General features: G+C 31.1%; 1 protein-coding gene across 4 annotated transcripts; it reads right to left on the reverse strand.

Moving 5' to 3' along the window:
- Positions 1-249: 249 nt before the first annotated feature.
- Positions 250-14611, reverse strand: LOC148629693 (nitrilase and fragile histidine triad fusion protein NitFhit-like). Of its 4 annotated transcripts, XM_088555362.1 has the most exons (13): positions 14448-14611; positions 11191-11274; positions 9317-9435; positions 8853-9073; positions 8251-8406; positions 7797-7997; positions 7270-7380; positions 6666-6767; positions 5162-5324; positions 4098-4228; positions 2795-2968; positions 1644-1712; positions 250-1266 (listed from the first exon to the last, which is right to left on the reverse strand). In XM_088555362.1, the coding sequence occupies exons 4-13, from the start codon at positions 9066-9068 to the stop codon at positions 1168-1170; spliced, it is 1422 nt and encodes a 473-aa protein (XP_088411488.1). In that variant the 5' UTR covers positions 9069-9073; positions 9317-9435; positions 11191-11274; positions 14448-14611; the 3' UTR covers positions 250-1167. The 4 variants fall into 4 exon arrangements, with proteins under 4 accessions (XP_088411488.1, XP_088411477.1, XP_088411507.1 ...); XM_088555351.1 differs by lacking the exon at positions 11191-11274; XM_088555381.1 differs by lacking the exon at positions 9317-9435.
- Positions 14612-15249: the final 638 nt, after the last annotated feature.

Genomic DNA, 15249 nt, shown 5'->3' on the forward strand with positions numbered 1-15249 from the left:
CTTCGTAACTCAAAATAAAACAAATCAGCGAGCTTGGGGAAAAACTAGAACACCAGAGGCAGGGAAATCTTAATCAGGAGAAACCTGATACAGGACAAATGTTCAAAATGTCATGTAACAACATTGGACAGCAAGGTCTAAGGTAATTGTTTCCTTGTTTTTTTTTGTCCAGGTTTTATTTCATAACACTGTATCAAACTGCTGTTTCATACCCATGCTAATTGAAGTAAATATCTAAAAAAAAATGCAGAAGTTTCATTTTTTTAAATCTGATCACATTTAAAAAAGTAATTTAAACAATGATAAAATATTCATAATTCATGCAACATTAAACATATATTTTACCTTAAAAACGAAAAAAAAGACAGTATCCATCACACTATAAATATTAAATTCAATTTAGGTCTAAAACGATCTTTATTTTGATGAAGAATATACATGTTAATTCTGGATAAACAGAAAAACTGTTTGACAAACTTTCTGGATAAACAATACTGGCACTTACAATTACTGTATATAATGTTGTACTGAGGGATAATCCCACTCATATAAAATATTACTAAGATAAAAGTTTTCCTGTACAACATGAAATAGTTAAGACTGGAAGTGTAAAATTTCAACAGATAAAATTTAGGATCATAAATCAAACAACAAAAAAAGGACTTACAAGTCCAATTATTTAAAGATAGTTAAGAAAAGGTGTAAAACCTTATTTTCTTAAAACAGTAGAGGTATAATAGTTTAAAATGAAATTGCATGATAAAAATTAAAAATAAAATACAGTTATTGTAAATAAACATATTATTTATATAAACTTAAATACATGAGAATCAGTCAATTTCACATAAAAAGCCTTTCCACAGTAAGCTGTTCATTAAGTTTGTGTAAAACTAATGAATTACAGTATGATAAAAACAATTCTAAGAACAATATAACCTTCCTATGCAACCACCTGTATACAGAAATTACTTGTTTTAAAAGACTTACATTTAAATATGTTTCTAAGTACCAAAACAATGAAATTATAAAATTACATGAACATGAATATGACATATCGCACATGTGTAGTGTGTGATCATTATGTCATTCTCCCACGAAAAGTCACTTAAAATATGTTTGAGACTGTTTATCATTCTGTTTAAATGTCTTTATTATGTTCATGTTGTTTTATTGAGTAAAATAGAGTCGCAATTGAGATGCCTCTGCTGCCATGACCTCTTCTGACCTCAGGTCACATGGTTTCATCTTCTTATCATGTTTCTCAAGCTAGAATTAACCAAGAAACATAGATTAGGTTATCTCCAAATCTCGGTTCAAATGTTAACCATAAATGAAGGCGGAATAAATAAGATTCGTACACATTTTTCCATGACTGTCATGCTTGTACATCTAGAATTTATTACATAGTACAAATGTACTGGAAAATCATACTACTAAAGGTTAAGATTTTCACTGATCATGAAAAAATGTGAAGGGGGGTGTAATTGCCATGAATAAAACTTCTAAAACATTTTCACCAATAAAGAATCCTAGTTGGTAAAGTTTGATCCATTCATATCTTTAAAAATGTAGTAAAATTTTAAATTGCCCACATTATAATGGCTTAAGTTCTGTACGATTTAATCAAAGAATATTAAAAATACCTCATGATAAATATCATCATTGTTGGGTATATCACCTGCTCTACGAGGGAGAATGTGTACGTGCACATGCTAAAAATAAAAGAATTTTGTTATAAACAATTATATGTAAGTGGCACTCCTGTGAATGGACAATTATCTACATCTTATTCAGTTATAATGAACTTTGAAAATCTGAAGGTATGTCATACCTATTACACAGAACATTCTTTTCTGTCATCTTGCAAAATTATGGTATACATAAGTATGTATTTTCAATGAGCAAATAGTGTGTTTGAAATAATGTAAAAAACAAACCTCTGTTTGCAGGGGTATTACAAGTTAAAAAAAAAAACGGTTAAATTCATTAGGCTACAGCTATCTAATCAATAATTAATATATAAAGCAAAGCTATTACAAATAAAACAATGGATTAATGAATGGTATTTACAAGAACAAAAATTGGACTGATAGACCAAAGACTTGCAATTTAAGAATAAGTTTTAAATCTACTGATAACTGAAAGAGCAAGACATCTTAATATTCCTGAATCTGAAAGAACACATCTACTTCATAAAAAATTATGTAGACAACAAAGACATGTTCTGCTTAAATGTAATTTTATATAACTAATTGTACTGAAAAAGGTAACTGCCATATTGCAAACATTTTCATAAAATGAACAATACACAAAAAACTGATTTAATTTTAATAAATAATAATACTAACAATCTTCTAATTTTATATCAAAGTAACCATTGTAAAGTAACAGGGGCAGATCCAGCAATTTTGAAAGGGGGTTTCATACTATTATTTGCCAATTTTTATCAAAATTTTGCATGATCTAACATAATTCCACCCACCCCTGAAACACGAAGGATCTGCCACTGAGTAAAGTAAGTAAAATAATTTAGAATACAAAAATGTAGATAACAAATTTTGAATCTTCTGCTAATTTTTTTTCTATTATTTCAATGATTTTTAATAATAGTAGGCTGTTGGTTAATATCAACTGAGACCATTAAAACTGTATAATATACTACTAGTAATACAATATACCATATGTACATCAATGTTTTCTTCATTTTGGTGTATTTCAAACTAGTCTACCTAATTTTGAATTTATGTTGTTTTAACAATTAATATCATTCCTAAAATCTGTCAACATGAACTACCTGTACACTTTGTCCAGCCTCTTTCCCATCCTGTAATGCTATAGTAAGCGATGTCCCTTTAAAGTGTTTCTGTGTAGCATTAGATACAGATTGAACTGTAGTGAATAGGTCAGCCGTCTCACTAGGTGTCAGATCACTGAATCTTTCAGCTGGTCTCAAGGGAGCAACCAGAACATGTAATATGGTGTTAAGGAAGAACACTGTAGGTTTCCACAACAAGGGTCATATTACGAACTTATCTCTTTAGGTGGTTGTACTTTAAAAGTACGGGTCCATATAAAAATTAATAGTAGTCTATTTCACAAAAAATCATACGTGTAAAAATAGTCGTAAGTTATGACGTCATTATACTTCGATATATTATGACTTCTTAACTTACGACTAATCTTGCACTTTAAGATATTTTGAGAAAAGTATACCAGAGTAACCAGATATATAAGGTTATGTGGCACATGACGGTTTCCAAATAGTAATTAAATTTGCTTGCTTAAAATTAACATATATAAGGAATGAAATAATAGCTACTTTTTATCAGGTGTCTATTTAATCATTCAAAACCCATAAAATTTATAGTGCTTTTTATACAAATATCTATGAATTATCTCCCTTCCAAACATTGCTCTTTAGTGCTGTCTTTGTTAAAATACCTTAAAAGTGCAAAGAGATATTAAAGAAAATAGTATCTAGTATAACAAGTCAAACTAAGAAAAAATCCACAATAATTAATATGTGTTTTTCATAAGCTTGTACATTTTCATAGCGTACATACAAATTATTGATCTGACATGAGTTATCCCCCTTACTCACAGTGCATTCTTATTAAAAAATATCACAGAAGGGAAAGTGCCAATATAAGAAAACTTTATATTTCTTAAAAGAAACATTAAAAAAGAAATACAATCTTTGCTACTACTTTATCAAATAGTATCAAAAGTTGCTGTAACAGTTGAACTCTGAACAGAAGAGGCATTTATAGGTTCTACTACAAGATTGATAAATCTCTTGCTGGAAACCAACCAATATTATCACATGTTAGGAAATCATTCAATTTCCTTGATTTTTGTTTTCACAGTTTAAATCTGTCTAAAATCTAATTTGTAATAAAGGGACTTGCACATTTTTACTTGCTCAAGAAATAATCGAAAATAAATCACTAAAAAAATAAGTTTGTTTACAGTATTTTGAACCACAATTTAGTCTTTGACAAAATTGTTTCTGATTCCATGTGACTGTGGTTATAGATTATATGGTCTGACTTATGATACATTTAAAATAGAAACTTTGTGAGGTTAAATAAAAGGATATGACCTGGAAGAACTGGCTTGATATTAACAAAAGCAAAACTGAGTTGTGTCTTATAGAATACTTGGGCTCTTTTTATCTGGCAATGTCCAAACTTATAGATCTCGTGGTCATCCATACCACAGGTTAAGCCTACAACAAAAAAAGTTTTTCGGTACAAATTCTAAAACTATAGCCTTTTTTCCAATCTTCTTTGAAAAGTCAATAAGTCTGCACTTTGTTGTGATATGACTTGTTTAACTACTATAGTTAATACAACCTAAGTCATTTGCATTACACATCTGCCTTTTATTAACAGTATTAACAAAACAAGATCCATACATGTCTTAAAATGTGTCGCTTTTATATATTTGTCAGCGCATAGCTTCAGCTTGTGTACATCAAAACTGTAAAGCATGAAACAGTGTTATATTATTTAAATGATATGACAGATCTTCCGTAAAAGCTATTAATTATCCAAGCAGACCCTCACACTAAGGCATAAGTTTCAATGAAAGCATTAACTTTAATTTCTAGTACACAACTTTTTACTTGTGGTTAGGTCCCTGTTGAAGATGAAGATAATAATTGACTATTGAATTGTATTGCATCCAAGTACCAGTTGACTGACATGACTTTTTGACGTTTGTAAGGGTCTCTTGGTTAATATTTCTAATTTTCATTATTTTTTTTCCAAGTGGCGAATGGCGAAAATGAAACTTCTCATATTTTCTCCAGAGCATTGAATCCCCAAAATGACTGATTTTACAGTATTTGCTATATTCACTTTCTGTGTTACTGGTTATACAAAGTAGATACCCTCCACAGCATAAAAGGACCCAAACTACAAAATTCAACATAGTAAAAAGGTAGGAACAAATTAATTAAATTTGCTACACGTCTTCAATATGTTATTGTGCCTAAAAAATTGTAGAGTTTTAAACTTACAGATTACACAAAGTATAGGTTTCTCCTAATTTTAAAGGGGTCAGACAGCTACTAGATCTGCTTTCACTGTTGGTGACACAGATAAAAATAAGAAAATATTTTAACAGCCACATTTTTTGCTTATTTCAATACTCTCACATTTTGAAATGTTCTGAACTTCTCCATAAAGGTCGGGTCTTCTATGGTTACACACTGGCATGTTAGTTCTCACACTTTTTAGATATTCTAAGTCTATTTCTGCAACTGAAACATCAGTACCCTCTCTACACTGGGCTATCACTGCTCCCCATGGATCTATTATCTAAACATAAATGAAAACAGATCTTTTATTTTTGCAATTGATAAAAAGAAGAAAATAAGTCAAGACACTGTCAGAAGCAGTTAAGCACTCAGCACTTTCATGATTGCTATTTCCAAAGAATCATAAAATATTGAGAAATGTAAAATGGCATGTAACATTACAAATTAATTGTTAAATACCTATTAACACTAATAATGGTACAACCTTATAGTAACAGATTTGTGGAATTGAAATTGCTGCACTGACCAAATATGTATATCCTACAATTTTTTACAACATTAAGTATTGTTGATATGTACAAGTGTTGGTACAACTTTATAGGTTTCTTAACAAATAGGGTACTCTAAGCACAGCATTTCTTTTTGCTCCTTTTATATTAGACAAATAAGGACAAATGATTGTACCTAAGACATTTTTCAAATTTGACCAAATATAACCAATTTACAGTATCCATGAAATTAGCCACCTTTAAACAAATTCATAAAGTTTTCTAGCAATGTAATGTGACATCCCTACATCTATAAGACATAAAATAATATCAAGTAATCATAAAATAAAGAGCTTCATAGAGTGCAGCATGATATGACCACAACATGTTGAACTTTGTTCACTTCCTGCAAGTGGCGACAAAATCTTAGTTTTTGATATATTTAAGTAGCTGTCTTTGTAAAAATCATGCAAAATCTGTAAAATGTGATACACCCCAAAAAAGGCTACATATTTTTATATTTTTATAATTTAAAGTTGTTTTATGGGTCTATATTATGAAATGTGTAATTATTCATTCCAATCTGTCTGCTTTTAAGAGATAATCAACATTGAAAATCCAATAGATTCTATTGTATTTGCATGTCATTTACAAAGTTATCTCCCTTAATTTTAAAATCGACACTGCATTTTATAATTTTTATCTGCCAAGAACACAGGTTATATGAAAAACCAAATGTTAACTTCTGTTTACTATGGAAATTCAAACAGAATATCAAAAATAAAAAAAAGGTAGGCTTCTCAGCTATGAATCACATTTTGCATGATTCTTAGCTGGAGTGCTAACTTAAAAATAGAGACATACAATTCATTATGGCCACAACAACTGGTCAGAACACAAAATTGCACAATTAAACAATTAAAAATAAGAGACAGAAACTACAGCAACTATAGAGCTTTGAACAATATGTTCAAATTTCAAAAAGATCCAATGAATTTTTATCCAGTTATCATAAATAAACAAAATTTAGTAAGAACAATGATGATAGCATAATACCATTATATGTCCGCATAATTTGTTTGCAGTCATATAAAAAATAACAATAAACTCTTAAACTAAATACAATATAATACCATAGCATGTCCATAAGATTGTCTCTTTTCATTGTGTTTTCCAGTCTGTGCAGCAGCAACCACATAGCATTGTGTTTCTATGGCTCTACTTCTCAGTAACACCTACAATGTATAATTACTATACAGTCATGCTATGACACATACACAGTTACTTGTACATCACATGGCATTTAAGGTGGCCCTATTGCCTGGGACATACATACTGGAAGTAGGAATAGTAAACAACAGCCCAAAGTGTTGAAAGGAAAGTTAGAATAAAATGAATTTTCAATTATGTCACATTCAGGACAAGCTTTTTGTGAAAGTAATTATATTATTGGCTTGTCTTTCAGAGGGACATACTGATGAACAAATCTTTCTAGAAGTAGTTTAAATCGTATACAAGCTACTACATTTAGTCAGATAATACTACTCCATGTATAACACATAAATCTAAATACAGGTACATATATAAGTAAATTCTATAACAGGACATGAACAAATGCTATACATTTTGTGAGTTGTTTTAAATGTTTGTTAATATGATGTGAAATAGGGATTTCCTGTGACCATCTTCAGTCATAGATAATTTTTTTCTTCCATTAAGATGACAGTATTTACCTACTTCCCAATGAGCTAATCCTGTAGGAACTGTGAATGCTGAAGGATAAGTCAGGATTTCTGCTCCTTGTTTGGTTAATGCTGTAGACATTTCTGGAAATCTCAGGTCATAGCACTAATATTGTTGAGGAAAGGTTAAAGAAAAGAGTTAAAATTGACAAACAAATTTAGTGTAATAATCAACATTTTTTTATAAATAAAGCAGTTTGTAGTTTTAGCAAACCAGTGGTAATGACTATGGAGTTCAAATGAATAAAAGCTTGTAACAGTTTTACAAAAAATACTCATCTTAAAACTACCATATCTCATGTACATGTTTCTGTGTTAATGCTTTTATCAAATTAACTGTGATCTTTAGTGCAACTTATGTAATGTCAACTGTAATTACTACATAATGTGATCATATTCTCCAATTGTGGATAGGATGCCTGCTCCATACAATTTACCAGAAAAGGGAACGACAACATTTGTAATTTTCAATCATAAAAATTATCAGAGAGTAAGACTGAAACAGTATTGATAAAAGGATACAATAGAAAGACCAACTTTACCAGCTGGTGTATCTATAGGTGGGACTATTCTACTTCCAGGTATTGTATAATCACTTTCACAAAGTCTGATCTTTCCAGGTATGTCCAGATCAAATAGATGTGTTTTACTGTACGATGATTTTATTTCACCCTGGTCATCAATAACAACATGCGTGTTCAACACACGACTCTCATTTTCAGTCTGAAAAAAAAAACAAACAAAACAAAACAAAACAAAACAATTTTGGGAAAAATTGCACTACAAGCTTTTAAATGTGCACTAATGTTTCAAAACATAATTTGAAAATTAAATCTATTTGTCAATGTTAAAACTCCTAACCAAAATTTCAAAATCTCCCTATTTGAGTTTCAAGGCTTAACATATGTATGATTAACAATATAGTTATAACATCCTTCAAATGAAAACACTAAAATGCAAAAGGTACTATTCTGACCTTCTGATGAAAGCCACCAATGGATAGCCACATTCCATTCTGTTTAGCTAAATCTCTGTATTGGGAAATAGTTGTACCAGACAAATATTCAGCCATCTCAATACTTTGTTGTTTAGATTCTCCAATGTAATCAACAGCTTCTGGTAGAAACACCATCTGCAAGTTACAATAGGAATCTGAAAACCTGATAACTTTGTTTCAGAACGTTGAAGATGCTGCTTTGTATCAGTCTGACCTTCTAAACAGGATTCTAATGTGCTAGTACACAGAAGCAACAACCTGTGTGGAAGCATGTCTTCCCACTCAGACACATTATTCTGACACCCACCCAACCTGTTGTCACTTGAATACTTCCTACATGCCAAGTACAAGCAGTGAAGCAGTAACTTCCAATTTTAAAGGCCCAACATTGGGAACAACCCACAGAACTGCTGCACTTCTTGCAATTACACTTCCACAAAACTACAAAAATGGTCATAGCTTTGGTAAACTACACATCCTACCCCTTTATTTTAGCGTATGATTACTTCACTGTCATCATGTAGATTTCTTAAGTATTGTACTCAAGAGCTTGGTTTTCTTTTCATTTCCAGTAAATTTACCTGAGCTCCTTTAATCTTAGCTCGTTGTACCAAGCTTCTACAAACTTGAAAGTTCTTTTCCTTGTCTGCTGTACATGTCACCTGACACACTCCAATCATAGGCTTAGGAATTTCAGTTGGGATGGTAGAAGCCATAGCTAACAATTGTTTGGTACAGCAATTAATTAGTCTATCAAATCTAAATATAGTGGGGATTCTCTGGCAAAGTGACTTCATCTACACTGAAAAAAAATAAAGAAGATTCTTGCACACAAGAGGTTCACAAGAGCCTTAATCACTCAAATGTTTAGTATCAAAAGTAATGCCATATTCAACTTTTAATATCAATACGTATTTATCATCAAAACATTATTGAAATATATACAAATTCAGCAACTTTGGTTTTCTGGATAACAGAAAAAGATCTTATCATGTTATCATACTGAACATTTTGGATTCTTTTAAGAACAATAACTCTTACTTACAAGGAGTTGTCCTACAATTTTGACCCAATAGAGACTTTCTTTTGTCTTATCAGAAGGTTCATTTCATCAGTGGAAAGTTTATTTCCTATCTCCTATAGTTTTCAAGATATTGGCAGAAACTGCAAAAAAAAACATCATATTTTGCCTTTCATGGGCAATAACTCTAACAAGAAGTTGTGTGACAACTTTCACCCAATAAAGACTTTTGTAGGTCTTATCATAAAGATCATTTCAACAATTGAAAGGTTGTTTTTTATCTATTATAGTTTTCACAGTATTGGCTAAAAACTGCAAAAAAAAACCCACCATTTTTTGCCTTTCAAGGCCAAATAACTCTAACAAGAAGTCCCCTGACAACTTTGACCCAATGCAGAATTTTGTAGAGCTCTTCAAGCTGAAGAAGAAAAGTCCATATATTTTCAAATATCTCTAATAGTTTTTGAGATATATAGAAATTGGTGACTTGACCCCTGTGGTCTAAAAATAGCAATAGCAGCCATGTTTTAGACTTGATCTATATAATCAATACATTTTTAAATAAAATAACCTAAGGATGTTGGTGACCAAGTTTGGTAATAATCCACCAAGTGGTTTCAGAGGAAAAGATTTTAAAAGAAAAGTAAATGACAGATGACAGATGACGATGAAGCCCAGGACACAAAGTGAAGAATTTTGTACTGATTGTGGGAAAATATCATATTGAAAAGTTTAGCCAGCCAATTGTCTGTCTTGTTTACTTATCCCCTACTAAGCTTATTTGACAAAAATTGAATGTGAAACAAACCAAAAAGAAGGTATACAGATAATATGACTACTTCTGGTAAAAGACAAAAAAATTAACATATTGGAGGTACCACAAAGTATTCTGAAGTTCCTCTGACCCTACAGCCCTCTTCCTGTTTGTTATTGATATGCATAGGTGTTAACCTCTGAAAACTAAAAAAAAAAAAATCTCCCTTCCAAAGTTTTCCAAGAGGGAGATTTAATATATCGTAGAAGCATCATTATAGCAACATATTTTAACTATCATCCTTTTTACTGGTGAAATAGATCTTCAGTAAATCCCAGTAATAATCTGATTACAGTGAAAGCTTTCATGTTGCTTAGACTAGAATTTCAACACTGTCAAAATCACAAAAACCAATATTTTTTTGCACTTTCCTTTCTTCTTTTAAAACTGAAATTATATAGTATTGTTTTATATATCTGTCACAAGCTTTATTAATTTTCAGTGATCATTATTTTTATTTTTTATTATTTTAAGTTAAATTTCAGTAGTTAGTCACTTACATGTCTGAAGTGACATGTTGTTATAAATATATGGTTCATTAAACTTTTTGTTTATATAATTAACAGTTTTGTTTTGACTGCAATGAATAATATTTCAAACAACATTAGACACAACAAATGGATGTGTCGATTGGGAAGCTGCCTTTAAAATTATACAATTTACCTTTCATAAAGGTTCATTTTCTATGTTCAACTAAATTTTACCCAAAAGTTTGGTAGCCCAGCTCAAAATCTAGTAGCCATGGGCTACTGGGCAACTGCTAATTTTTATCCTTGCAATATGTTCCATTTTGCCATAAGTTTATATGATGAAATATAGGAAGGCTGCAGCTGAAAGTGGGAGAGTCAACACCTATGGTCTTGTTAGGTATTTCAATAGACAGGAGTTTTCAATTATTATATTACATGAAGTATGTACATGCAAGCCCTGGTAATGATTTTCCAGTACATATTTCAAAAGGTGACAGCAGATATACATGTAGCATAAATATCAGTCAAATGTGTATTAAAATAAATTATGCTTTCAAACAGAGTGAGTAATATATTTATCACTGCCATTTAGTTAGTTCCCTTTACCTATTTACCTAAAGAACAGTAGAGTATATATTTCCTATCTGGTAGGCTAGCTTCTGTATATGTCACCTGCATGAAAGTACCTTCAGGTTGACCTGTGTGTAAAATTTTTGTCACATGATCATGACGCTCCATGAAATAATTGAGGGTATGTAAGGATGATCAAATACACCTGAATTTGGTACAAGTTACACAAATCATGTTACCTTCAGGAAGTACATTTAATATAAATTGTAAACAATGAAAGGAAATGATTGGAATTCAACAAGAATATATGAAAAGGCAGGTTAATGAAAAGTTACATAAAGTTTAAATTGTGATAAACTGATACTACAGGATAAGAAATAGACATTCAGTTATTATTCCATCAAAAATATCTTTGACCACCATGTATGTGATATATCAGGTTAGAGTCAGAATCAGTGGCAGATCCAGGGGTTGGTTTCAGTGCGCACTGGATCGTCCCCTTTGCCAAAACCTCAGTTTTTCACAAGGTGTAATTTCTTCAAGTACAACAGTAATAATAATAATTGAATGGAATGCAATACATTTACAAGGAGGTGTCAAAATAGCAGTATAGGGACAATTTTGTTTTCCTGGTATTTAATTGTCTAAGCAACTAGCCATAGAGAACTTCAGAGTAACATAATAAAATATCAAGTACTTGACCAGAACCCTCACCTCTAAATAATTATTTTAGGTCATTAAATATCCAAACACAAGTTAAAGCAGGATGCCATGATCATATATCATTAGCATTTTGGCAAAAATTGTCACAATTTTTTTAGTTAAGCAGAAGTAGAGTTGCTTTGTTTAATACTTTATGTGTATTTATCGTGGTGCTAATGAAATGTAACTTATCCAATAAAAATATGAAAATTAACTTATTTGTTTACTATTTCTAGTATACTAGTATATTGAAAAATATATCCATGGCCATATGATAAAATAGCCTGATGGAACTCACTTCTCCCTATCATACCAGAGAAGGAAAAATCACTTTTCCCTTTCACTGAAACATGAATTATGCTCTGTGTATGTACATATTAACAACAACTCAGCAATTATAACAAATACAAACCTCTTCCAGGAACTTTTATAATTAATTACAAAAATCCTTGCTTCTAAAGAACCATTTCATTCTGACTCATAGATAATAAATTTGGATTTCCTGTTCCTAAGTATGTTTACACTAGAAAACAACCCAGTGTTCTTGGTCAGAAAGATATGTTGGCCTCATTATCTACCTTCTTAAAATTACTGCTCGTAATTTACATTTTCTCATTTAGATCATACTTTCAATTACAGGTGTTTTGTCATCTAACCACTAATAATTACATAAAGTCTGTGCACATGACCAGCTTACATGTACAAAGCATTTCTGGGAAAATGGCAAAATACCAAAACAAAAAAGCAAAAAACACAAGAAAAAACAAAAGTTGGGAAGAAGGCATTCATTAGCGGGAACTGGACTTCTACATTTATTAGAGGATAGAAAAAAATCAAGCCAAATGACATTCATTCAGGACCACCCCCGAATTTTTTTCTGGATCTCACAGCCACTGAGAATAGTACACTATTGTACCTTGAATGACTGAAAACCTGTCTTTTTTGCAAAAACAAGATGGAAAAACTCAAAACAAGGTGTATTTATCCGAAAACCAATATAATTGCTTTGTACGTTATTTATATATACATTAAATGTTTTTTTCATGAAAAAGTAGTTTTTTATTCATATTACAACACTTTTTAACTACCCAATGAAAGTATGTAATAATCAATATGGTGTTGGAAAGACACTTGACTAATTTCAAAGTACAGATGCCATATCAATCAATACAGACTCTAGTAGCTAGAAAGTGTTGGAATATTCATAAAAAACTATTTTTCCATGAAAAACTTATTTCAAGTATGTTTAAATAACAAAGTGAGCAATTAGGCTACTATTAAAAGAATCGTTGTTTCCCCTTTGTCTGGGTCATGATTTTGAGACAGACCAGACAGGCCTTTTTTTTTTGTTTTGTTTTTGTTTTTTTGTGATTTTTTTGTGGTTTTGAAAATGTGATGTTCTGACAGTACAGACACATATCATGACTGGACACTGAAAGACATAACATGCTACCTCAGAAATATCAATGCAGCTTTCTATCTATTACTCCTATTCTAAAAACTTTTCTGACAATATCGTTTTCTTCTGTCAACATTCTGTCCAATACATCTCGCCATGTCAAATCATCTGCAAATTCTAGTAACCGATTAGATTTATTCCTCTCAGCTTGCCTCCCAAAGCTGGCAGAAACGCACAGCATGAGGTATCTTACACTTCCAGTTTTTATCACTGGAAACAAAGAAAAAAATCATCTGAGATGAAGCGTTTTAGTGACTGCCGGATGTGACTTCCAATTAGTTCCTGTGTCGGGTCCAATGAAAATTCCATTTTCCGAAATTTACAAGAGCAACAAAAAAAAAAAAAGAAAAAAGATTTTCCCAAAAATAATTTTTTGACCTGGCGGCTTTTTTCAGACCTGGACGGCAAACAAACTTAATTTTAATTTTGGCATTATACCATCCAAAAACATATTTTATTGATGTTTTCAGATATATACACCTGGTTTTTAGATTTTCTATCTAGTCTTCAGTTAATACCAAGGTTTGCAGTTATTCGAGCTACCCCAGTAATAATGATCTGCCACACACACAAAAAAAAATTTGTTGGCATATGATTCTAACTCAGACCCGACATCTCAATTGTCAAAATAAACCGGAGGTGCATTGCAAGCTACTTTCTTACTTGGTGCCATTGGGGTACAGACGAACGGATTTCCAACCTCTTACTTTGTTGGAGTAGGTTGCAGGGTCAGAGGAAATTCAGACTATAGTATAGTATGAATGATTAAGTTTGATTTTGTAAAGACAGAATTATTCTGTCGTTTAGAAAGCCATGTTCATCATTCTACATTCATCGTTTACAATTCTGACGTTTTTTATTTATTATCATTTTTTTATGGTGTTTAAAAAAAAAAAAATTTTAAAAATGTCAGATTAGTAAAAGATGAATGTAGAATGATAAACATAGACTTTTGAAACAACTGAATAATTCGGTCTATAAAAAGCAGCATAAATAAATAAATAAAATACGTCAGATTAGTAAAAGATGAATGTAGAATGATAAGCATGGCTTTCTAAATGACAGATTAATTAGTTCTAGTCAATCTATATTTTGTAATATGAAAATGTCAATATTTGAAAACTTAATTTGTGTACGTACATGTGAATACAAACTGAAACAAGTATTTGAAAAAAAATATCTGGTTGCATCTGTTCAATAAAGTGTCCTCGATCTTATTCATCTGACAGGCATGACAGGTTGTTAAAAAAGTAAAAAACAGATTTTCGATGATGAGAACATTATTGCAGGGGAAAGTAACGTGCATTGTATACGATTACCATGTCGTCCTCTCTTACATTCGTTCCCATTGTATGTGCCGCTGTAGTAACGGTTTAACACCACCAGATTTTATTTTTAGAAAATACGCTCCCCCAGTATTTAGCCTCAATTAGTGGTTGTTTTCAAGGTATGTGCAAAATATACTGTGTATATTGAAATAAGGAAGTTCGTGACCAAGAATAAGCACATGTTAATTTACGTTTAGTTATATCAAGGAGTTAAATATGGTCAACTATAAAATCTTTTGTTATATTAGGGAGTGTATAATATAAAGTCCTTGGTTATATGGATTCGTGAATTTTCAAAACTTTTTTGCAATTAATAGAAAACCGATTTCTGTTGACTAAAGGATTGCTATTTGCGATGTCTCATAACCAATTTTAAAGATAAATCAAAGTACTCATGTACTGAATCAATTTATATCGATCGTCTGAATTTTTACGCCTCAAATAATCGTCAAATTGCAAAAAAATATAGGCTAACAGGAAAGATCGAATCTGAGCGTACCTAAACACAAGCTTATTGGTGCAAATGGTTAATTTTGAACACTTCTATTTATTTTTAAATTCATCATTGTGATCAGGAAGGACATTACAAAAAACACACACCAAATTCATGATGC

This window comes from Perna viridis, chromosome 1 (assembly GCF_037379345.1).
Source record: "Perna viridis isolate PV_CMFRI_1.1 ecotype Kerala chromosome 1, ASM3737934v1, whole genome shotgun sequence".
Taxonomy (NCBI): Eukaryota; Metazoa; Mollusca; class Bivalvia; order Mytilida; family Mytilidae; genus Perna; species Perna viridis.

Excerpts from the sequence above, each read along its gene's own strand:
- LOC148629693 (XM_088555372.1), bottom strand. The coding sequence starts at position 9,068 with ATGAAGTCACTTTGCCAGAGAATCCCCACTATATTTAGATTTGATAGA. Across the intron at positions 8,407-8,852 it reads CTAAGATTAAAGGAGCTCAG|ATGGTGTTTCTACCAGAAGC; the intron begins GTAAATTTACTG and ends TGTAACTTGCAG. Across the intron at positions 1,267-1,643 it reads ATGATGATATTTATCATGAG|CTTGAGAAACATGATAAGAA; the intron begins GTATTTTTAATA and ends GGTTAATTCTAG.